The sequence below is a fragment of the Equus asinus genome, chromosome 3, assembly GCF_041296235.1.
Source record: "Equus asinus isolate D_3611 breed Donkey chromosome 3, EquAss-T2T_v2, whole genome shotgun sequence".
NCBI classification, from domain to species: domain Eukaryota; kingdom Metazoa; phylum Chordata; class Mammalia; order Perissodactyla; family Equidae; genus Equus; species Equus asinus.
Window position 1 is genome coordinate 91,641,640 of NC_091792.1, and position 26,039 is coordinate 91,667,678.

General features: G+C 38.5%; 1 protein-coding gene across 3 annotated transcripts in view; it reads right to left on the minus strand.

Moving 5' to 3' along the window:
* Positions 1-26,039, minus strand: part of HERC5 (HECT and RLD domain containing E3 ubiquitin protein ligase 5) — a 45,241-nt gene that overhangs the window by 16,837 nt on the left and 2,365 nt on the right. For 2 of the 3 annotated variants that reach the window (XM_070505376.1, XM_014842457.3), the window contains exons 2-13: positions 25,215-25,335; positions 24,446-24,522; positions 21,882-22,103; positions 20,615-20,706; positions 20,222-20,352; positions 18,124-18,269; positions 16,703-16,779; positions 15,893-15,996; positions 14,507-14,566; positions 9,897-9,990; positions 7,219-7,408; positions 5,558-5,712 (exon numbers count right to left, since the gene is read on the minus strand). In XM_070505376.1, coding sequence (XP_070361477.1) covers positions 5,558-5,712; positions 7,219-7,408; positions 9,897-9,990; positions 14,507-14,566; positions 15,893-15,996; positions 16,703-16,779; positions 18,124-18,269; positions 20,222-20,352; positions 20,615-20,706; positions 21,882-22,103; positions 24,446-24,522; positions 25,215-25,335 — 1,469 coding nt within the window. The remainder of the gene's footprint in view (positions 1-5,557; positions 5,713-7,218; positions 7,409-9,896; positions 9,991-14,506; positions 14,567-15,892; positions 15,997-16,702; positions 16,780-18,123; positions 18,270-20,221; positions 20,353-20,614; positions 20,707-21,881; positions 22,104-24,445; positions 24,523-25,214; positions 25,336-26,039) is intronic. The other variant, XM_070505375.1, reaches the window with a different exon arrangement.

Below are 26,039 nucleotides of genomic sequence, written 5' to 3' on the forward strand. Positions count from 1 at the left end.
CTGAGTAGTACTCCATTGTGTATATATACCACATCTTCTTTATCCATTTGTCCCTTGATTGGCGCCTAGGTTGCTTCCAAGTCTTGGCTATTGTGAATAATGCTGCAATGAACATAGGGGCCACAAATCTCTATGCATTCATGTTTTCATGTTCTTTGGATAAATATCCAGCAGTGGAATAGCTGGATCGAATGGTAGTTCCATCCTTAATTTTTTAAGGAATCTCCATACTGTTTTCCATAGTGGCTGTATCAGTTTGAACTCCCACCAGCAGTGTATGAGGGTTCCCTTCTGTCCACATCCTCTCCAACAGTTGTTATTTTCTGTCTTGTTAATTATAGTCATTCTGATGGGTGTGAGGTGATATCTCATTGTAGTTTTGATTTGCATTTCCCTGATAATTAGTGATGTTGAACATCTTTTCATGTGCCTGGTGGACATCTGTATATCTTCTTTGGAGAAATGTCTGTTCAGATCGTTTGCCCATTTTTTAATTGGGTTGTTAGTTTTTTGTTGTTGTTGAGATGTATGAGTTCTTTATATATTTTGGATATCAACCCTTTATCAGATATATGGTTTGCAAATATCTTCTCCCAAGCGTTAGGCTGTCTTTTTGTCTTGTTGATGGTTTCCTTCGTTCTGCAGAAGCTTTTTAGTTTGAGGTAGTCCCATTTGTTTATTTTTTATATTGTTTCCCTTGCCCAGTCAGACTCGGTACTTGAAAATACGCTGCCAAGACTGATGTCGAAGAGCGTACTACCTATGTTTTCTTCTAGAAGTTTCATGGTTTCAGGTCTTACATTCAAGTCTTTAATCCATTTTGAGTTAATCTTTGTGTATGGCATGAGACAGTGGTCTACTTTCTTTCTTTTGCATGTGGCTGTCCAGTTTTCCCAGCACCATTTATTGAAGAGACTTTCCTTTCTCCATTGTATGTTCTTGGCTCCCTTGTTGAATATTACCTGTCTGTAGATGTGTGGGTTTATTTCTGGGCTCTCAATTTTATTCCATTGATCTGTGTGTCTGTTTTTGTGCCAGTATCATGCTGTTTTGGTTACTATAGCTTTGTAGTATATTTTGAAATCAGGGAGTGTGATACCTCCAGCTTTGTTCTTTTTTCTCAGGATTCCTTTGGCTATTTTGGCTTTGTTGTTGTTCCATATAAATTTTAGGATTCAAATTCTCTATTTCCTCTCGATTCAGTTTTGGAAGGTTGTATAACTCTAAGAATGTATCGATTTCTTCCACATTATTCAATTTGTTCACATATAGTTTTCATAGTATTATCTTTTTTTTTTTTTTTAAAGATTTTATTTTTCCTTTTTCTCCCCAAAGCCCCCTGGTACATAGTTGTGTATTTTTTTCTTTTTTTAGTTGTGGGTCCTTCTAGTTGTGGCATGTGGGACGCCGCCTCAGCGTGGCTTGATGAGTGGTGCCACGTCTGTGCCCAGGATTTGAAGTGGCGAAACCCTGGGCCACCGAAGCTGAGCACAGGAACTTAACGACTTGGCCATGGGGCTGGCCCCCATAGTATTATCTTATACTCTTGTATTTCTGAAGTGTCCCTTATAATTTCTCCTCTTTCATTTCTGGCTTTATTTATTTGAGGCTTCTCTATTTTTTTCTTGATGAGTCTAGCTAAAGGTTTGTCATTTTTATCTTTTCAAAGAACTAGCTCTTAGTTTCTTTGATTTTCTGTATTTTTTTTTAGTCTCTATTTCATTTATTTCTGCTCTGATTTTTATTATTTCCTTCCTTCTGCTGATTTGGGGTTTTGTTTGTTCTTCTTTTTCCAGTTCCTTTAGATGCACTGTTAGATTGTTTATGAGTTTTCTTGTTTGTTGAGGTAGGCCTGTATTGTTATAAACTTCCCTCTTAGAACCACTTTTGCTGTGTCCCATAGATTTCGGCATGTTGTATTTTCATTTTCATTTGTCTCTAGGTATTTTTTTATTTCTCCTTTGATTTTTTCACCCAATCATTGTTCAGTAGCATTTTATTTAATCTCCACATATTTGTGGCTTTTCTGATTTTCCTCCTGCAGTTGATTTCTTGTTTCATACTGTTGTGGCCAGAAAAGATGCTTGGTAATATTTCAATTTTCCTAAATTTACTGAGTCTTGTTTTGTGGCCTAATACATAGTCTATCCTGGAGAATGTTCCATGTGCATTTGAAAAGAATGTGTATTCTGTGGTTTTTGGATGGAAACTGAAAGGGCAATTCATGAATAGGAAGGTAAGGTTGCAGAAATCATCCAGGATGGGGTGCAAAGAGACAAAGTGATGGAAAATATGACAGAAAGGTTAAGAGACACGGAAGATAGAATGAGAAGGTCTAACAAATAAATATAACTGGAATTTCAGTAATAAAGGAGAGAGGGAATATTTGTTTAGATTTAAAATGTATAATAATTTAGAAAAACAACATCCTTTACCTACAAAGGTTATTTTCAAAAACCCTGTAGTAAACATCCTATTTAATAGTGATATCAAAATTTTCCTTTAAAATCTCAAACAAGGTAAGGTGCCCACTGTTACTCCCCCTTCTGTTTCACACTGTACGGGAAGGCCTAGCCAGTGCCAGACGGCAAAGGAAGTAATAAAATGTACAAGGATGGGAAAGAAAAGAAGTTACTGTTTTCAAAGATATGATTGCACAGAAAACGCAAAAGAATCCTCAAATAAATTAGATTTAGACAAATTTAGCAAATTCACAGGCTATAGAAGAAAATCAACATTCAAAAATCAATGCATTCCTACAAATCAAAAACAGATAATATAATTTTTAAGATACCACTTACAAAAACCTGAAAAAAAGAAATAACTTGGATAGATTTGACTAAACATATCCAAGACTTTCCTAGTAAAATAAGAAAACTTTGTTGAAAGACTTTCAAGATGATCTACTAAGTAGAAGAAATAAACAGCACAAAGATTCACAATAGTAAAGATGTCAACCCTCCCCAAAGTGAAATATAGATTCAGTGCAACTCCAGTCAAATTCCCAACAAGGTTTCGTGTGTGTGTGTGTGTGTGAAATGTGACAAACCAATTCTAACATTTATATAGAAGAGCTAAGCGCCAAAAATAGCCAAGACACACTTCCAGGACAAGGTAGGGGTACTTCTCTTACAAGATATCAACAATTAATGCAGAGCTACATAAGTAAACGACAACTCCTCAGAAGAGAGTCCACAAATGAATGCCACACAGCAACTTGTTTTATGACAGAGTTTGCTTTGCCTGTCAGTGCACAAAGGACAGGCTTTAAATAAGGACAGAAAGGACAGCACCACTTTACATAAGCGATGCAACGTAATTGTTTTCATGCGGAAAATAATGAAAACAAACTTAAATTTCCAGTTGGCTTAAACACAAACTGTGAAAGGCAGAGTTCAAATCAAGACTCCCTTTATACCTGGACAAGGGCGGCCTCTGGCCCAGGTCTATGATTTCAAGGCATTTGCTCCAGACAAAGGGTAGGTGAGGGGTCTGCAGGGCCAAGGGGACCTGCCTGCCTGCAGCCTACACATTCCCTTCTAGATTGAGCTCCAGACACCCCAGACCTGGAAGTCTCTGCTCAAATGGCTCCAAGCCAGCTTCCAGGACCTGCCCATGCCTCTGCTCCTGCTGGATCTCTGGACAACGGACCAGGTTGCAGGTGAGCCCACCCCAGGCTTCAGGGCTCCAGGGTTGGCTAAGGGGCAGCTGTTGTGGGGATGAAACACAGACACATGGGCTGAGGGGTTCACACTTGGGCATGTGTCCTGGTGTGGGATAAAACTGAGGTAAGAAAGGAGGCAGAGGACTCGGGGAGGCCTCTGTCTGAGTAGTAGAACTTCTTCAGTGTAGAACTCTGTAAGGAGTCCAAGACTTCTAAACGCAAACCCGGCCTCCCCTGTCATTAGGAAGGTCTACTTGTCAAGCTGGGAGGATGGAGCATGTTTTATTTTAGAGTATATTTATTCGACAGTTTGTTAGCTAGATTTCTAACCTTTTACATATTAGACATATGGTACATGGGCGTCTCTACTCTTCCTCTGGTCCTGGCTATCATCTCTGTTAGCAGACTATCTGGGGCAGTGTTCAGAGCCAAACCAGGCCCTCTGCTTATTTTTGTAAAGTCATACCACAACACAGCCACGCCCACACATTTTCCTATGGCCCATGGCTGCCTTCATGCTACCACTGCAGAGCAACAGAGTTACAGCTGTGACAGAAACCACATGCCTCGCAGAGCCTAGAATATTTACCCTCTGGTCCTTTCCAAAAAGAAGCTCTACTGATCCCCGATGTAGGTTAATAATTTAAAACCTTGAAGGGAAAAAAGCTTAAAGCAAGATACAAGGAGTAAAAATTATAAAGAAATGGTCTGACAAATTTATCTCTGTTAAAATTAAGAATGTGAGTTCATCAAAAAACACCATAAAATGAAAAGACAAGCTATAAACTAGGATATGATATTTGCAACACAATTAATTGACAGAGGACTAGTATCCAAAATAAAATGAATTCCTATAATCAATTAGAAAAAGTCAAACAACACACTTAAATTGAGCACAAGTCAAGGACAGGCATTATACAGACGAGGAAACAGGTATTGCAATTACAAACATGAAATTATGCTCTAATGCGTTAGAACCAGGGAAATATAATTAAAATCATAATTTGGTACTGTTTAATACTGCAAATATTGAAAATATTTTCCAAATTTTAAAGTCAGACATGGAGCAACAGGAATTCTCCTCATCTCCTGGAGAGGATTCAAACTGGTCCAACCACTTTGGAAGACAGTTTGTCACCCCCAATAAAGAACAACACACACACATCCTACCACCTCTCAAGTCCAGAATTAGGTATGGAAACTAAAGACCAACTCCTGACACGTGAACACCAGGAGATACGTACAAAAATGCTTATAGCAGAGTGTTTCCTCATAGAGGAAACATAGAGGACCCCCTCCCCAAAATAAAAATAAGAACTGCAAACAGCACATATACACATCAATACTGGAATGGATAATTATGGTAGATTCATGCTATAGACTATGATGCAGGAGTGAAAATGAATGAAATACAGCCTAAGTGCTAATCTGGATGAATCTATAGAACAAAATGCTGTGTAGGAAGCATTCACATAAATTTTGAAAACAGCAAAATTAAACACAGTGTCTAGAGATATTTATATATATATATGGTCATAAAATAATAAAGAAGTGTAAGGGAATGATGAATCTAAAATCCAGGATCATGGCTACTTCCAGGAGGTGAGGGGAGCAATCTATGAGAGAGACACAGACATTTCTACAGTACTGGAAGCGTTTTCTTTTTTAACATGGGCAGGCATTACACTGATGTTTGTTTTATCACTTTTCTTCAAACAGTACATAGATACTAATATGCTCCTTTATATGAATGAATTAATTCACAAAAAAACACAATTAAAAATAGCAATAGAAACTTTGTGTTTCATGAGTTTGCTTAACATTCAGGACATTAAAACCAAGGGAATTTTCATGGCACAATAAAGGCATATGGGTTTTTGAAAGAACCCTTACCCGGTGCAGCCTTTTCAGCACTTCTAGGAGAGCTCTAACGTGACAGTTACTGTCCACACTTTCCGACCAATAATGCAGCTGGGCACCGATGGCTCTTTTAAACATCTGGACCAGTTTGCTGAAAGCAGATTCTTGCAGAGAAGCCCAATACTCCTCTGAGGGATACAAAGGTAAATAATTACTAGCACGTAATTTCTCTTGGATCCTTAACAGTAAAGAGTGGCCAATGTTTTCCCAAACTGATAGAATATTTTCATATATATCATAGTTACAAAAACACATTTGCAATAAATGTTCACTAAATACAATGCAATTAAAAGTTTAGGATTTAATGTCCTAGAAAAAATTCCTTGACAGTAATAGAACCACAAACTTGATCTAATCAATTTGTGGGGGGAAAAAACCCCAGATAAAATTAGTCACTTTTTGCCAGATGAAATAGCATACTGTACTAAAAGTAGATTAAGATCTATTCGTGATTGTGCAACTTTCTTTTTGCGCTCCCAGCATGAGTTTTTAACTCTTGAAAACGTCTTTCAGGGGCCAGCCCTGTGGCTGAGTGGTTAAGTTCACGTGTTCCACTTTGGCAGCCCAGTGTTTTGCCGGTTCGGATCCTGGGAATGGACATGGCACCACTCATCAGGCCATGCTGAGGTGGCGTCCCACAAGCCATAATTAGAAGGACCCACAACTGAAATATACAACTATGTACTGGGGGTATTTGGGGAGAAAAAGCAGGAAAAAAAAAAGATTAGCAACAGTTGTTAGCTCAGGTGCCAATCTTTAAAAAAAAAAATCTTTCAGCATTGTAAAAAACAAAACACTTTAAATTAGCTTTTCGTCACTTACAGTGTTATCTCAATTTAATAAAACATAAGAAAGAATGGACTTCCTTGGGCCGAATATGCTGTTTGTGTCCCAAAAAAACCCACCTCATTAAAATCTAACCAAGCCCCTAGATGTAACTTCCAAAGTATTGGAAATACAGGGAAAGGAGGAAACAACCAGACAAATCCAGATGTGGAACTTTCTACAGGATATCTGACCTAGCCTCAAAAAACAAAAAGGATATAAAATGCTTTTTGGGACAAATGTAGAAATCTGAATATTAAATAATATTATGGAATTACAGCTAATTTTACTAGGTGTGGTAATGATGTCGTGGTAATGATGTCATAGTAATGTAGGATTCCTTATTCTTAGGAGATGCATGCTGAAATAGTACGGGTAAAATGTCAGGATGTCTCCAACTTACTTTCAAATAGTTCAACAAGAATAAAATGTAATGTGTACACCGAGAGAGGAAGCACATATGGCAACATGTTCACTGTTGTCTCTAAGGTAAAGAGAATACGGGTAGTCACTGTCCGATTCTTTCAACTTCTGTGTATGAAATTTTTCATAAGGAAAAGTTTGGGACAAAGGACCTTATGACCAAGCCACACATGTATCATTGTAAGAACTCTAAAAAGGTATTAGAAACATTCATTTTGGACGACTACAGTAATTATTACAGCATCTTTAGAACATGCTAAGAATATGAACTAAAAAACATGAATGTGTTTACAATTATCCACCTCAGTCTTGCAGTAACTTTACCAGGCATGTCTTTCCATTAAGAGGATGGTAAAATATTCTCAAATGTAAATCATCAATCTTACCTAGAACCCCTAGAGATTGGTTGCCCATTTTACAAATTGCCTCTGCAAATGGAACAACTAGGCTCTCCCAGTTGTTGTAATCATGCATCACAGGACATTCTGGGAGAAGGAAAAAAACTTCTAAAGCTTCTCGGTGTGGAGAATGAAATGGAAGATTTTTGATCAGATTATCCCTGAGACATGTGGTTATCTGCGGTCAAAAAGGATCAGGGAAAAGACAATTACAACACAGCAGGAACTGGGTGCAATCTGTTGTAATAAGATAAAGTGTAGAACTTGGAGTTTCATCCCACCATGAAACTGGAATAATCATTTAGTCTTTCTAAAACCCACATTACATCCCATCTCACCTGGTCTCCCAAATACCAGATACGTGTAGATATGTGATGTGTTGTCCCCACTCAATTGTTGGGGTGCATGAAGGAGATCAACAAGAAATCACATGTGTAAGAGTTAGGCTGGGTGAAAAGGTGGACTCAGCCCTCCAATAATGAGTACTACAGTCTACCCTCTGGTTCCACTATCACATCTCATTGCTTTTAAAGAGAGAGAATGTGTCAAAACCCAAAAAAGCAAAACAAAAATAAAAACCCAAACCAAACGAAAAGCAACAAGCCCAACAAAAACCAGCATGGTTTCCTGTTAACTTCTAAGACCACCTGTTCCATCACAAAAGCCACCACAAACTCTAGTTTCTAGCCCTTCCCATCTCCTTATAGTTTCCCCAATTCAGAATGCAAGTGTTCAGGAGAAATGCAAATGCAATTCTGAGATTTGTTGTGTGTGCTCAGTTAATAGAGATAATTTGCTTAAAAATCCACCAAGAAGATAAGCCAGTATTTACGGAGTACTTATTTGTCAGGTACTGTGCTAAGTGATTCACATATATTTATCCTTGTAGTTAATCCTTGTAGTTTTAATCCTTGTAGTTTTTCTGTACCATAGATGACATTAACCCCATTTTAGATGAGAAATCTGTACTTCAGAGAAATCAACTTGCTCAAGGTCCCACAGCTAAGTGGGAATCTCTCCTGGATCTTTCTGACTCCAAAGCCCAAACTCTTAATCACTAAATTATGGGATATTAGCTAAATGATATCTCTAAATGTACAAATTCTTATAATTATCTATTTTTATATCAAAACACTATCCTGTGCTCCTAGACGGGGTTCCGTCTTTGGAGCTACACAGAGCCAACAGCTCTACTCTGACACATCTCAATAGCACACAGCCCTCCCACCTCTTTGCTCTTCATCAGCCACATCCCCAACCTCCTGTCTCACTCCCAATCCTTTAAAACTACTGCAAGACTCTCAAGCCACTTACATTGTTTCATACACTGTGCCTCGGGGCACACTGTCCTGACTGCCAGGACACACAGCAACCTGCTAAACTCCTACTTCCCCAGGGCACCTCGTTTTGAGTATTTAAGTAGAGCTGACCATCCACTGCCCCAGTAATGACTGAATCCATTCATCCAAAAATATCTATTTTACACCCACTATGTTCTAAGCCAGGTGTTAGGGAAGACAGCGGATGTAACAGTGGTCCAAACTCTTCCCTTCACAGATGCAGAAATGGCCTTCTATTTTTGGTGCTCTTTCCACTGAGTGCTGCAGAGCACTGATAAAGGTGCATAATTGGAATCTATTTTACCTCAGACCTCTAATTGGGCTGTGGTTCTGCCAAAGTTAACAGAATTGAACCTTCCATCTTCTCTTGAGAGAAAGTAGTGTGTGAGAGAGAACTTGCAGCTAAGTATAAAGAATAGTGATTATGGCAGACAGAGGAGCAGAGCACGCGAGGGAGCTCAGAGGAGGGACAGAGAGAGACGAGAACAAGATTGAAAGGGAAAGAGAATGAGAGAGAGAGGAACAGAGGGAAAGATCAAATGATAAGAGAGGGAAAGAGGAGAGAGAAGGAGAGAGGAGGAGAGGAGAGGGGAGGGGCAGGCAAAGAGAAGAAAAGTGAAGGAGAAAGAAAAAGGAACCAGAGTGAGACCCAGAAAGAAACAGACTGAGAGAAGAACGTAGAAAGAACCACCCCTGGATCAACCAGTACAACAGAACAGGGAAATAAATTAACAAAGGCTGCAACAAGAAAAACTAAATAAAGGAAGCTTGTTTGGAGCATCTGTAAGTGGGAAACCTACAAATAGTAATAATAGTGTTGAAACAAAGAAGCAACAATCCCCCCAAAACAAGAACATTCTAGAACCTAGAGAAGAGAAAGTGCAATGAAACAGAGAGCAAGAATCCAGGCAGTCCTTGGTGAGAGGGATGTTATAGGAGAAAAAGTGCTCTCATTTCCATACTTATGTTTAAAATAATTGCAAATAAAATGTTGTTCTTATTCTACTGTATCAATTTCAACAAATCCGTTTGTCATCTCCCTAAAGCCCTGAGTCGAAAATCTTCCCTCTAGGAGAGTGTGCACGTGTGTGTGCGTGTGTGTACAGATGAACCATTTAAACTATCTGTGACATATACAACTACTATGCCACCATTTTGCTCTATGCTGGCAAACTCTTGCAAGCTATCTGAGTTTGACTTCATCTAGATATGCTACAGGGTCTCAAAGAATCTCTCAAAACAAATGCTTCTCCTGAAATTTTGAGTTCTTAGAAAAAATGTTTCAGTGTATTTTCTTTTTCCAAATAACAATCTAAAGAATACCACCATGTTGGTAATCCAGTCCTTTTGGGTTAACTCCTTAAAGGTGTCTCTTGCTTTATTTACGTTCAAATGAACAGACATCGTTTCTGCAGTTATTCTGTGGAAGCAAGATAAAAAAAAATAGATGGATAAGTAATTGAATAAGGACATTTCAAAATTAAATATTTTATTAGATTATCTATCCAGATGAAAAGTTGCTTCTAGAGCTTGCTTTATTTCAATAAAATTATTTTTTCCTCAACTTTATAATAACCACAATAATTTGGCTAAATATTAATACAATTGAAAAAGTAGTTGACAACATATGACTATTTCTAAAATGCCAAAAATTATCAAGGCTGCATTAACAATATATACACTATGAGACTTTAACTCAGATATTGTCTTATCTTAAATGAGTGATCAATAAATATTTATTTTCCAGCAAAAATAATAGCTACAGCGGCTGGCCCTGTGGCCGAGTGGTTAAGTTCACACGCTCTGCTTTGGTGGCCTGGGGTTCATTCACCACTTCAGAGCCTGGGTGCAGATCTATGCACCACTCATCAAGCCATGCTGTGGTGGCGTCCCACATAGAAGAGCTAGAGTGACGTACAACTAGGATGTACAACTATATATTGATGCTTTGGGAGGAAAAAAGAGGAAGATTGGCAACAGATATTAGCTCAGGGCCAATCTTCCTCACCAAAAAAATAAATAAATAAATAAAAAGGCAAGTTCTTTAAAAAATAAAAATAAATTTAAAAAATAGCTACAGAAAAAGGTAAAGGTTTTCCTGTTCCTGAAAAAAATGACCATTTCTTCCAGTTACATGAACTGAAAGTGGAGACCAAAAAAGGGGGCTTCAGTGCAGTAAATTTTTAGTATTCCAATAGATAATTACTAATGAAATGTGTAAGTATCTTAACCCATGATTTATGTTTATACTGAACTGAAAATATTCATTATCTAAAAATAGACACATTCTATATGCCAACCAACTGGACAATCTAAAAGAAATGGACAAATTCTTAGACTCTTACAACCTCCCAAGACGGAATCAAGAAGAAATAGAGACTCTGAACAGACCAATCACAAGCAAAGAGATTGAAATAATTATCAAAAACCTCCCCCAAAATAAAAGTCCAGGACCAGATGGCTTCTCAGGAGAATTCTACCAAACATTCAGAGAAGACTTATTACCCATTCTTCTCAAACTATTCCAAAAAACTGAGGAAGATGGCAATGTTCCTAACACATTCTACAAGGCCAACATTACCCTGATACCAAAGCCAGATAAAGACAACACAAAGAAAGAAAATTACAGGCCAATATAGCTGATGAACATATATGCAAAAATCCTCAACAAAATATTGGCAAACTGAATACAACAATACATTAAAAAGATCATACACCATGATCAAGTGGGATTCATACCAGGAACACAAGGATGGTTCAACATCTGCAAATCCATCAATGTGATTCACCACATTAACAAAATGAGGAACAAAAACCACATGATAATCTCCATAGGTGCAGAAAAAGCATTTGACAATATCTAACATCCATTCATGATAAAAACTCTCAACAAAATGGGTATAGAAGGAAAGTACCTCAAGATGATAAAGTCCATATATGACAAACCCACTGCCAACATCATATTCAATGGGGAAAAACTGAAAGCCATCCCTCTGAGAACAGGAACAAGACAAGGGTGTCCACTCTCACCACTCTTATTCAACACAGTACTAGAGGTTTTGGCCAAAGCAATTAGGTAAGAAAAAGAAAGAAAAGGAATCCAAATAGGCACCGAAGAAGTGAAACTCTTGCTGTTTGCAGATGGCATGATTTTATATATAGAAAACCCTAAAGAATCCATTGGAAAACTATTAGAAATAATCAACAACTACAGCAAAGTTTCAGGGTGCAAAGTCAACTTACAAAAATCAGTAGCATTTCTATACTTAAATAATGAACTAACAGAACAAGAACTCATGAACACAATCCATTCACAATTGCAACAAAAAGAATAAAATATCTAGGAATAAATTTAACCAAGGAGGTGAAAGACCTATACAAAGAAAACTATAAGACATTACTGAAAGAAACTGATAATGACATAAAGAAATGGAAAGATATTCCATGGACATAGATTGGAAGAATAAACATGGTTAAAATGTCCATACTACCTAAAGCAATCTACAGATTCAATGCAATCCCAATCAGAATCCCAATGACATTCTTCTCACAAACAGAACAAAGAATCTTAAAATTCATATGGGGCAACAAAAGACCCTGAGCAGCCAAAGCAAAACTGAAAAACAAAAACAAAGCTGGTGGCATTGCAATCCCTGACTTCAAAATATATTACAAAGCTATAGTAATCTAAACTGCCTGGTACTGGTACAAGAACAGACACACAGATCAATGCAACAGAACTGAAAGCCCAGCAATACCACCACACATATATGGACAGCTAATCTTCGACAAACGAGCCAAGAACATACACTGGAGTAAGGAAAGCCTCTTCAATAAATAGTGCTGGGAAAACTGGACAGCCACATGCAAAAGAATACAAGTAGACCATTATCTTTCCCCATGCACAAAAATAGACTCAAAATGGGCCAAAGACTTGATGGTAAGACCTGAAACCATAAAACTTCTGGAAGAGAATATAGGTAGTACACGCTTTGACATCAGACTTAAAAGGATCTTTTTGCATACCATGTCTACTCAGACAAGGGAAACAAAAGAAAATATAAACAAGTGGGACTTCATCAGACTAAAGAGCTTCAGGAAGGCAAAGGAAACCAAGATCAAAATGAAAAAATAACCCACCAACTGGGAGAAAATATTTGCAAATCATATATCCGATAAAGGGTTAATCTCCATAAAAATAAAGAACTCACACAAATGAACTACAAAAAAACAAACAACTCAATCAAAAAGTGGGCAAAAGATACGAACAGACATTTTTCCAAAGAAGATATACAGAGGGCCAATAGGCACATGAAAAGATGCTCAACATCACTAATCATCAGGGAAATGCAAATCAAAACCACACTTAGATACCATCTTACACCCATTAGAATGGCTATAATCACCAAGACAAAAAACAACAACTGTTGGAGAAGTTCTGGAGAAAAGGGAACCCTCATCCACTGCTGGTGGGAATGCAAACTGGTGCAGCCACTGTGGAAAACAGTATGGAGATTTCTCAAAAAATTAAAAATAGAAATACCATATGACCCAGCTACCTCACTATTGGATATTTACCCAAAGAACTGGAAATGAATAACTCAAAGATACTTATGCAGCCCTATGTTCATTGCAGCATTATTCACAATAGCAAAGATGTGGAAGCAACCCAAGTGCCCATCAACAGATGATTGGATAAAGAAGTTGTGGTGTGCAGCTATATATAACGGAATACTATTCAGCCATAAAAAAGACAAAATCGTCCCATTCGCAACCAACCACATGGATGAACCTTGAGGGTATCATGTTAAGCGAAATAAGCCAGACACAGAAAGACAAACACCATATGATTTCACTCATATGTGGAATATAAACAAACTTACAAACAAAGAGAATAAATTAGTGGTTACTGGGAGAAGGGGGTGGAGGGTGGGCACAAGGGGTGAAGGGGCATACTTATGTGGTGTATGACAAACAATAATCCACAACTGAAATCTCACTATGTTATAAGCTATTATGACCACAACAAAAAATAAAAAAATAAAATAAATAAAAGCATTTACGAAGAGGAAAATAAAAAAAATAGACACATTCTTTGTAAAATAATACATACTTTATATATTAAAGTGTCTATTGTTTGAAAATAGCAAAAATTCTTTTAAATAAATAAATATTATACAAATATTTAGGAAAAGAAATGCAAACTTGTTCTTTCATAATATTTAAAAATCCAAAGAAACTTTACTATCTTACAAGAAGGAAATGATTAAATAAATTAAGGTAGGTCCTTCCCATGGAATTCCATGCAGCCATTAAAATGATGTTATAGAAAAATACTGAGGAAAATGGAAAACGGACAAATATATTAAGTGTAAAGCAATGTGTAAAACAATATAATCCGACTTTTTGAAAAAGAATACTTTTACCTAGAAAAAAGATTTATACATAAATGCTAGATTACTCTTAAGTGGTGGATTATGGGTGATTTTCATTTTCTTTCTGTTGCATGTCTGTATTTTTGACATTTTCTACAGTGAGCACATACTTGCTTTTGTAAAAAAAGTAATTTTTGAAAAGAGATAAAGATATAGCTAATTATTTTACCCTCAAATCATTTTCTTCACAATCTTTCACAGTATTGTTTTATTGAGATAAACTGACATACAACATTCTATCAGTCTCAGGAGTACAACATCATAAATCAATATTTGCATATACTGCAAAGTGATCACCAGAGTAAGTCTAGTTATCAGCCACACTACACATAATTACAAATTTTTTCTTGTGATGAGAACTTTTAAGATCTACTCTCTTAGCAAGTTTCAAATATACAATACAGTATTATTACCTATAGTCACCATGCTGTTAATAGTTATTTAACTTTTATTTAAGAGTTAATAGAATTTTAAATTTATTATATATCTTATAAATATTACCTTTCTCTTAAAAAACTTCCAGTCAGACAAGCGGGAGATGAAAATATCTCTTTGATTTCCCTACATGAGGAATAAGATGGTGGTTAAAACAAATCACAGAGTGTGCCTCCACATAGCGTGAGACACGATAAAGAAAACGTCTTAGAATTGTCCTGCAGACTTCTCCCTCTGTCTCCGATTTGTTTGCTTACTGCCTTGGGCATCTAAAGATTTATTCCATTTGCTAAATCTCAAAATCTGAGTGGCAAATATAGGAAACAAAAAGATGTACTCAGAGAAGCCACAGGGAAAGAGGAAAAGGCTTGACCTCGGGTCAATATTTTCTTGGACAAATAAAACACTCTCAACCCACCCAGCTTTCCAAACCCTATTTATTTCAGTGTCACTGAAGTGGAAACAAAAAAATTACCAGAAACTAAATAGTGGGAATGGGAAGGAAGGTATGCTCAGTTCCATCTTAGAAGTAATCGCACAAGTAGCTCTTGATCGTTTATGCTCTGCAAATTATGATGCAACTATTTTGTACAATTACTTTCGAGAATTAGAAAGCCATATCTAAAAATATCTCTATGAGGAGATGTCTATAAAAATGAGCATACTCTTTACAGATGGTAGGAGTTCTATTGTTTAGATCAAGGTTGCCCAGGCTGTTCAGCTGTGAATAGCAGGTCCACAAACAAGTGGTTCAAAGGTCAAACAGGGTTAGGAAACTGAAGATTATCTTTCCTGCTCAGAGAGTCACAAACACATTAAAGGCCCAGAGAAGTCCTGCAGTAAAGAAAGCTGCCCGCATGGAGTTTATATGCTAGTCGTGATGGTTAATTTTATGTGTTAACTTGGCTAGGCCACAGTACCCAAATATATGGGCAAACACCAATCCAGATGTTGCTGTGAAGGTATTTTTTTAGATGAGGTGAATATTTAAGTCAGTAGATTTTGAGTAAGTAGATTACCTTTCATAACGTGGGTGGGCTCAAACAATCAGTTGAAAGCCTTAAGAGAAAAAGGCTAACATCCCCTGAGGAAGAGGGAATTCTCCCTCCAGACTGCCTTGGAACTCAAGCTGCATTATCAGCTCTCCCCTGGGTCTCCAGCCTGTTGGCCTGCCTTACAGATTTTGTGCTTGCCAGCCAATTCCTTAAAAACATGGGCCAATTCCTTAAAATAACCCTCTCTCTCTCTCTACACACACACACACACACACACACACACACCCCATCAGTTCTGTTTCTCTAGAGTTCTCTGATGGACCAGTAATGGACCACAAATGTTCTAATGGACCACTAGTGGCCACAAAATCTTACGCCTCTGTATTGTGCAGAACCAGTTGGGGAAACCTTACTTTTGAGAGCTATATAAGCAGACAGTCAGACATGTGGGGTGTACCTTTTTGTATTTTGCCACTTTTTAGTACCCACATCAGCAATCCATCTCTTTACAGTCCCTTCATTCAGTGTAGGAATTTTCCTCCTCAGATTAACATAAGGATTCTGTAAGCAAACAAAAAAGTAAAACACAGTAATTTAAACACAACAGAAATAGGTGTCCAACTTTTAGGAACATTCTATGGACAGAGGGTAATATTGATTTTGAAATATGGCCAATATAGCTCTGGGAAATCATAAGGTGAGATTCTACCAAGGAGTAATCAATCATTTGCCTGGTGGCCAATTTCTTGTCCACAGGGACTTGGATCCAAAGCAAATTTCTCTGAGTGCCCAACACTTAACACAGGCATGACTGGATTCCACTGAACGCCAGACGGTCTTGTGCGCTGGGTGTGGAAGTGGGAGGAACTTGGTTTGTCTTGGTGAAGTAGCATGAGGAGGTTATGGCCTGATTACCTATGAGCCTACGAACCTCAGGTCTTTTCAGTACTGGCTGGCAGACTCATTTTAGAACGTCAACCTGTTGGCTCGCTGGGACACTGACCAAATGCCACTGGCAGGAGGCCTCCCAAAAGCTAAGCAGAGTCTAAGGACATCATGCTGATCAACATTCGCCAGGGACAAATCCGCTGATTTTTGTGGGTAAATATTTATGTAGTTTAGACAATAAAGAATCAATAATGTCTAGCTGTTTCCCAAAAGTCAGCCTAGTAACCTGATGATTTTGGAATTCACCAAACCTAGATTCTGGAACTCCTTGTTTTGCTTAAAATACCAACTTACAGAACCTCTAGAGATCTATTTTTACCTCTTTCTCTATCCAGAGTAAAATGCTTTGATTCCCTCCGGCAATCATTATTAACTCCTTTTCTGAGGTGTGGCTTTCTGGAAGAGATACACAAAAAGCAACAGTTTAGAAAGTCATTTGGTGCAAACATACACACTCGATTTAAATAATTTCAGATTTTTCTTAAACTTAGTCCTTTTATCTTTCTGATACACAAAGGCTCAGCACATCTCCTACCCATAAAGCAGAGAGATGTATCTACTTCAAGGTAAAGTCTAGTTGGCAAAGACAGGTGATCTGCAAAGTTGACATGTGGCATCAGTTTAACAGACATATAATATATAAATGCTTATAGTCATGTGCCGCATAATGACGTTTCAGTCAATGACAGACCACATATACAACAGTGGTCCCAGAAGATTAGTACCATATAGCCTAGGTGTGTAGCAGGCTGTACCATCTAGGTTTGTGTGAGTACATTCTATGATGTGCACACAATGAAACTGCCCAATGATGCATTTCTCAGAACGTATCCGTGTCGTTAAGTGATGCACGACTATATATAAAACAGTCAAACAAATATTTCATTAGTAAACTGTTCCCTGATTTAATTTGGCTTCTATTAGTAAAAACCATGTTCTACAACTGAAGATTTAACCAATGACTGTTGGCTGTGAACAATGTAAATAAGTACTTCAAGTCCATGTAAGTGGCTACAAGAAGTCAAATATAATACATGAAACTGCTTAAGGAAATAACTCTGTTGTTCATTTCCCTGAAAAACTGAGAGAATTTTGGTGATTTAGGTCACCACTAAGCTTTCAAAAGCGAGTAACCAAAGTGCCCCGAGGCCCTTCCATAGTAGGAGCTCTGAGGTCACGCAGGGCACAGTTCAAATCTAGCCAAACCACTCACCGGCCGTGAGAAACGGCTAACCCGTCGCTCCCCAGGCTCTGTACCCTCCAGTAAAATGGGCCTGGGAGTACACATCTCCCAGAACTGTTTAAGGATTGGCGAGATAAACACCTAAGTGTCAAGCGCAGTTACAGCGCCCAGCATGTCAGCTGCTCATCATTCTGAGGGTTTTACATGGTTGAGTCAATTTAACCAGGCAGGAAAACCCTTCACTGTGGAATGAACGAACCTCCTGAAAACTGGAATCAGAGCTGCACATGCCTCTGAATCCACAGTCTATTTTATGTTGTGTCACTTTAAGTCCACATTAATCTTAATCTGATGGGGCAAGAGAAAACTAATGGCTATTCTGACTTGATAAAGTTAGATTGGATATTTTAAACTGTTTACAAGTGAAAAAATGAAACCCATGTTTAAAGAAACTCCCTTCATAGTCATACATTTCTTTTCTTGCCACCTTACACACAGAAAAATCAGTTTCTTGACAAAGGTGTTTATCCCAAATCCTGTGCTCCTACAGAATTTACCAAATTTGAGTTCTTCATTTGATGGCAATTTCATGGGAAGTGGTATCAGCTGATGATGTGTTGCACCATTCCCCAGTTGTCCTCCTTCTCCAGAACCAAAAGAAAAGACCTTCCCCAAATCAGAAACATAGGCAAGTGTGTGCCGCCTATGAAATAAAAGCACAGAGTCAATTCTCAATTATCCGCAATGATGAGCATATGCACCAACAGGGTAAACTGCTGAACTTACGTTACCCAGTGAGTGAAACTAGTTAACCAACTCCCAGTGGATGAAATTAGCCATCTGGAAACTAAACAATTATTAATATGTGGCTGAGAAGATTCTGGAAGCCCTAAGTCTGCCCAAGGCCATGAGGATCCCCCTGGCAAATGGAGGTCCCTTTGGCAGCAACGAGCATCTCCCCTTGTCTTCTCCCTTTTCAAGCCTTGGCTTGAGAGCCACCACCTCTTGGAAACCATCTCTTAGTCCTTTCTCTCCCCATCCTGGAGGACAGAATTAGGTGATCCTCTCTGAGCTCCCACTTTATGTCCCAAAGACCTCTGTCACACTGATTTTCTGACCCACTTGCTGGATGGTCTCTCCCACTACACAGAGGTGTAAGTAAAGAACCTGGCCTTGCTCAAACAGAGGTCCAGACTTTGTCCTCAGGTCCTGGGAGGTAACCTCTTAACTCTTAGAATCTCCCAAGTGATAGCAGAGCTGTGTTATTCATGGTGGGCCCGAGACCACACCTAATAGCATACCCAGGTGGCTCACAGAGAGCCCCTCTGGCTGTGTGTAAGCCCAACGTACAGGGAGGAAGAGGCTGGAGGCTGAGTTCAACCGTGTGGGCCATGATTCACGTAGGCCATGCCTAACTGTGAAACCCCTTTGGACTGAGGTGAGCTTCCCTGGTTGGCAATACTCTAGGCATTGTCATGTTTTGGGCCAGGAGGAGGTAACACCTTCCACGGTTCCAAGGGGAGTGGACACCAGAAGCTCCTTGTAGGGACCCCTCCCAGACTCTGGCCTATGTGTCTCCTTCTTTAACAGTTCTGATTTGTATCCTCTTCTTGTAATAAACGTGACCGCAAGTATGACAGCTTTTAGTGAGTTCTGTGGGCCTTTCCAGGGAATTCTCCTGTGTTATTAGGGGTACTGTCCTGGTTTGCATTAAGACCTATCTAACTAACGTGACAACTCCTCTTGTAACGCATGCCGCTCAGAGGAATGTGTGCTATGAAAAATCCACAGCAGTGATGTTTCTTCAGTTAACAGAGAGACATGGAACGCAGAGAATCATACCATCCTAATAATCTGGTCTACCTAATAATATCCATTTATGTAATTTTACTCCAAGATCATAAGAGAACATATCTACAGACTGAAAGCACATAACCAGTTTTTTATAGTAAAGGTTTTAGTAAACAAACAAATGAGCCAAATATTCAGATAGAGTCTGAATTTGCTTATTTTTAGTGAGGAAACAATTACCCAAAAGAATAAGTGTCCCTGGCTGAAAATATTCCTTAACCCCACCAAGACAGAGAAACGTACTGATGAATCTGATGTTCAACGAAGAAAATAATTAAGTAAACCAAGGAGTTTGAGCAAGTTCTTCTGCTTTAGTTTAAAAAAAAAAAAAGAGCTTTGAAAATCAAACTTCTCCGAATATTCCACTCAAACTACCACTGACTTTGTCTTATACCTTACTGTGGTCACTCTCAGAGAACTATGGTAACAAGGTATGCTGACCCCCTGAGGGGTTATGAGAAAGAGTGATTACATCAATGAATCCTTTGTGATTTGTGTTTATTTTTTCCCAAATAAATGTTGACTTATTTTTCTTAAAGATAAAAGTGCCTTTGAACAGTTATAAAGGTATTTCAATAAAGGGGCACCAGAAAATGAATTATATTTGTTCATTTAAAAAAAGTCAAGGACAACAAATATCTATACTAAAATATTTATTATGATTATCTAATAACGTAAATTAAGCATTTTCATCTATTTGAAAATGTTTGATACTTTCATCCCAATCAAAAACTGATGGCAATTTTATTAAACTACCTATGTAGATATATTGTACTGATTTTATCAATTTTCATCGACACTTACCTTCCACATGCTATCTGGGTCACTCTCTTTCCAACAAGCTCAGTCACCAAACAGGGTGTTAACTCATTCTGTGTTGAATTGTGACCGAGTTGCCCACATTTTCCAGCACCAAAAGTAAACACCAGCCCATCCTAAGGAAAGGGAATTTCATGTCAGATTCTAAAGAAACACGATACAGAAGTAACATTCACCGAGGCAAAGGCATCAGTGAATAATTAATAAAAACCCCAGCAAAGCAAAGCCCCCAGATTCTCAGGAGGACAGTCCTGCATACGGGAAGTGACGACTTTTCTTCTCTCAGAAACAATGACTGCCCACACCATGTTCTAGCGCTTTCCCCGCTGCAAAGAGTTCTTCCAGAATTACAGTCAAGAAGAGACAAGGTACACCCACCTTTGTGAGCAGCGCAGTGTGAGAGCCACCACAAGCGAGAAATTCAACTTCCTGATTGTCCAGTGCTTCAATAAGGGAAGGAGAATCTTTATCTGTGCAAGGGAAAGAGCAGCTGAAGCGACCAAAAGGAGCTGCTGGGCTTCACACCGGAGTCCGTGCTGCTGGTCAAAACCGGGACTCCTTCTCTCAGCCCAGCAATAACAGTCCCAACACGTGCTGACAAGAAAGGCTGGACACTTTCTATGTAGGCCTAAAGGGGGCGGTGAGGCAGGGGTCAAAGGGCCACACTTGGGGGCACCCTCCTGAGAGAGCGTCAGGCCGCTTCCCAGAGCCCGTTCTCTTTTTAACCTGACTTATCTGATATTTCCAACTCCCATCTAGAATTATCCTTTTAATGAACATAAAGATTGTTTGTTTTAAATTCTCTACTACAGTATCCCTGCCTCACTCTCCTTCTCCTACCTCCTTCACGATTATTTTCTCGTCAAAGCACTTGGAGATTCAGCAAAAATAGGTTAAGTGTCCTTTACTCCTTTCCTGCCTTTAAATATTTTTCTAACACTGACTTATGGGTCCTCCTGAGTAGTCAGCACTGGACCATGTTGGGGAGAAACGCAGCGCTTGACCAGGAGTCCAGGGGTAATGTGTGTATCACCACAGCAGGCAAAGCAGCGGAGTCTGCCACCCCTGAAGACTCTAATAAGGTGTCTGGGATCGTGAGAAATCTTGCCATCTGCTTTGTGGACGTAGTGCAATAATGGGAATTACATGTTTGTTCATGTGTGTGTATGTACAGATGTAATTAATACCTTATAGAGTAAGATTAGGATATGTGTGTTTTGAAACAGAATTTCAGTTTCCTTTCGTCATAATATGTATAATTATATTAATATACATTTAAGTGCACTGGCACCTTGGAGATCATTTCATCCAAATTCATCACTTCACAGAAAAAGAAAATAAAGCCTAGAGAAAAGTTAAGTGACTCGGTAAGGCCCTGCAGTTAGTTAACTCGAACAGCGGCAGTCTAACGTGGTTTTCCCTTTTCCCACTCAGCCCTGCCACGTGTCTCATTTACAGCACCCTCTTCCACACTCTGCACGTCTCTCATACTGATTCCGCCCTGAAGACAGACAGAACCAGGAAGAACAGTGCAAAGCAAAGCAAGGATCTGAACCTCCTTTCACAGGGAGGTCTGTGTTAAATTCACCTCATATCTAACAAATATATTTGTTGATAATATCAATTTGAAAATATGTTTCCATACTGTTGGTGTGGCCCAGGCCTAGCTGTCCGCAATCATTTCTTCCCCACGAGTAAACGTTTCTGGACATGGATAAGGCCATGCTGTGGGCTTCTCCGGCAGAAATCTGAACCAAGGGGACTCCTGAGAGGTGCTCCACAATCTGCGGGGTGGGGGTTGATGCAAATGTTCTTCCAACTCCGAGCTGGCCGTATGTGTTCTGTCCCCAGGCAAAAAGCTCACCACCTTGACATAACCAAAGAGAATGCTCTCTTATTAAGTTTAACAAGCAGCAGACATTACCCTAAGGGCATTGCATATGCTAGCCATAGTATAATATCACAATCTCTCCCATTCAAACTGACAGGACTCTATTCCATAGACCGAGTCAGAAAAACACAGAAGAATCTCTTTTATTATACTTCCTTATCTCCTACCTCAAAGGGTAATGTTATGGATTGAATGTTTGTGTCGCCCTACCCCCCCCAGATTCATATGTTGAAATCCTAACCCTTAGTGTGATGCATTAGGAGGTGGGGCCTTTGGGAGGTGATTAGAATTAAGTAAGATCATGAGGGTGAAGCCCTCATGAATTCAACTAGCGCTCTTATAAGAGACCCCAGAGAGCTCTCTTGCCCTCTCCGCCATGTAAGAGGACGGGCCCTCACCAGACACTAAATCTGCCAGCACCCTGAGCTGGACTTTCAGCCGGCAGAACTGTGTAAAAGAAATTTCTGCTGTTTAAGCCACCCAGTCTGTGGCTTTTTTTCCTAGCAGCCCAAACAAAGACAGGTAGAATGAAGCTATTTGAACATATTATAATCAAATTCAACAAATTCTTATTTTTAAAAACCCACAGGAGGAGCCCATGAAAAACAGAAACATTCTACATCTAGGAAAATAAAAGCTAAAACTACTGCTGCCTCCTCCCACCCCCCACATGTGCCTGAAGATCCTAAATAAACAACTGAAAAGCACATTTGAAATTGCAGCACAGTATCTTGAAAGTCAGCAACTTCTTCCATTAATTGAATATATGGAGCAGAGTTTGCAAGAAAAGTTCTTAGATATTATCTAATGGAGTTGACAATATCTAATGGAGTCTGGAAAAATATATCAGAGAATTAACGCTTACTGAGCATCTCTTTGCAAGACTGTGCAGGATCTGGTGGGAGGCAGAGCCTTTCCTTCAAACATAATTATCATGTGCCTACCAGCCACCAGGAATATAATGATGAGCATCATCAGTTCCTTTCTTGCTTCCCCAACTTTCATCCTTCCCAGATCATGATTTACCAGTAATAAACCCTGCCCATCCCCTTCTCCACATCACTAGACCCTAGGGCTTCATGAAGGCACAGTGTGTCTGTTTCATCTTTATAACCTAAACATCGTAGATACTCAATAGGAAATATCTGTTCATGAATGGATGAAGTCAAATGACCAGGCCAATTTTTTTTCAATACTAGTTCATACTCTCAAACCTCAACAGAGCCTTCAGTACAGGTCAAAGAGTTGATTATTTATTTCCCCTGAATCCCAGTTTCCATTCAATTTATGTTTATGTCTCTCCTATATATTAAAAAAAAAATTTCCTTGACCCTGAATTTCCCTCTATCACCCTCCTATCTTAATTATTCCTCCCATGGTCAAATTTCTTCAGGAAATAATCCATATTCACTGCTTCATTTACCACCAATATGGTGTCTGATAAGAAATAGTAAATAATAAAGGGCTGGAGAGAATCCCCTAATTCAAAATGTTAAAACACATCAGAGACCTGCAAACTGGCCACAAAAGCAGACCCTGAGCTCCTGCCATGGGAGGTGGAAGAGCCCTAGGAAAAGGGAAGAAGGTTCTGGAAAAAGGTTGCCCACGCCTGGTCCTGATTCGAGAAAGAATGATTTTAATTATTCAGAATATTTTCATGTTTCATATGTAAAAAATAAAAACATGGAACTGTTGAAATAAATTTCCAGGCCCAAAACGGAGCCGCTGCTGCCCGGAGTGCCATGTCAGCAAACAGAACTTTCGAGTCCCTATAAATGCTCTGCTGGACCAGAAATGCAGTAGGTACATCCAGTCAGCCGTTGATGCCCAGACATCAGGACAGTTCCGGGCTCTATACTTCCTTCCTTTGTGTACTTGCTCTATACTTACTTCCTTGTTCCTTGATCTTTCTATAGAAGATCAGCCATGCGCCCCAGCCAACCATGCCCTGTCTGCGGGTTGCGCTTCTAAAGCTCTAGAGAACCTACTCCTGCCCAAACCCGTGGGAAGAGCGCTCCACTGCTCGTGAGGCACCCACTCCCCGCTCCACGGACTGTTTTCTCTTGTATAAAGGACATCAAGCTCATTACTAAACGGTTTCAGTTTTGTCAGCTGACAGAACAAAATGTAGGAACAGTAATGATGGAAACCTGGCTGGACCTACAGGCCCAGGATTCTCTCTCATTTTGTACCTTACAGCGTTCCGAGCCATATCAAATTCAAAACCGTATTTGTGTCCTGTTACAAAGTGAAGCACACATTCTACAGATAAACACATTTACTCCCTCTAAAAAACAATTAATATTCCAGAGAGGTACCTTTTGAAAGTGCAAGAGAATGATAATCTCCACATGTGATCTGAATTATATTTTTTTCTTGTAAAACGCATTGAAACCTGATGAAAAAAAATATTTTATGTTGATCACCATAATGAAAGTCACTACATCGATGTTAGAATTATTAACTGTACTTAATAAGGACCGAAGCAGAAGAAAAAAATTTTAATTTACTGCTTCACATTCACTACATCTAAAATTATAAAAAATACCATATATTTAGGTTTTCCTTTTAGGTTTAAAAGGAGAATAATGTGCATTATATAATTGTCATAAGACGATTCTAAGACGCTTTTGCAAACAATAATTTTATGATGCAGGAATAATACAAGATGAAAATAAGTTGTAATTCACATGATCTACTAGGAAAAAGTCTCACAAATCATTCCACGATAATACATTATTTTTTTCTCTAGGTTGAAAACTTTTATTTCTGGAAATTTAACTTGTAGGATTATTATGAGGGTCAATGAGTTAATGAATGTGAAAATCCAACTTGGGGCTAGGCAGACTAACTAAGCATTTCCCTTAAATGTCCAAGCAACACATGACACGTGCCCTAGGAGACATAAACTGCTTTGTAGTTTACTGACGGATTTCACTGGTCAGTTCAGAATCCATGGTTTATTTAAGATGCCACTAAATAAAGCAGAGGACAAAAATCATATAATGTTACATTTTCCTACAAAAATTATGATTGCCTTCTGAGTAAAATTTAAATAATTTTTAACAGAAGAAAAAAGTTCCCTACCTGGCATGTTCTATGCTATAGTTGTACTCAAATGGTTTTCCATCTGAGGATAAAACCAGCAAGTGCTCTGCTCCTTGGTCCATGGAATGGATCTTCATTTTTCTTCCTAACTTAATGCACTCTGCAGAGCAAATCCAACCAGACAGCTATCGTCACTCTGATGATTGCACACTATTATTACTGATTTCATACAATACACTTCAAACAACTGGAGGAAAATTTCAACTAGACAACTTTTGATTTAACATGAACTTTTCTTTAAAGAAAATTCAAGTCCGGAAAGCAGACAAATTAGCAATGACTATTGTCTTGACAATGGATTTTTTTTTAATTTGGGAAACCATTGATTCATACTTTGTTTTATATTGAATATATTTTTAAAATAGCCAGTTAAATATTTGCTTTTAGATTCATGTTTACTGAGTTGAGACAGAGAAACTAAATTTGAAGTAATCGAAATTAAAAAGTCAGTAAGAAAATATAACTTAATTTTTGGGCAACAAAGCTCATTTTAGGAGCAAATACATTGTGTATTCTGAAATATACTCTTTCCAAAAACAGAACAAATAACAGTAACAAGCCCCTTCTGACTGCTCCTTACAGGAGCCAAGGCCTATATTCTTAAAACGAAGAGTTGTGTTTGGAGGATCACTTTAAAGAAGATGCTGTTAAAATAGTTTTTACTGGCATTAGTGCATATTTAGCCCCTTCCAAAAGTTAACATATTTAAATTCGTCCACTAGTTACCATTTACTTTTATCTCATTTAATTTGTTCACAAAAATTAAAGTAGGTTAGATTTGGGACTTTCACTTTTCAGTTATAA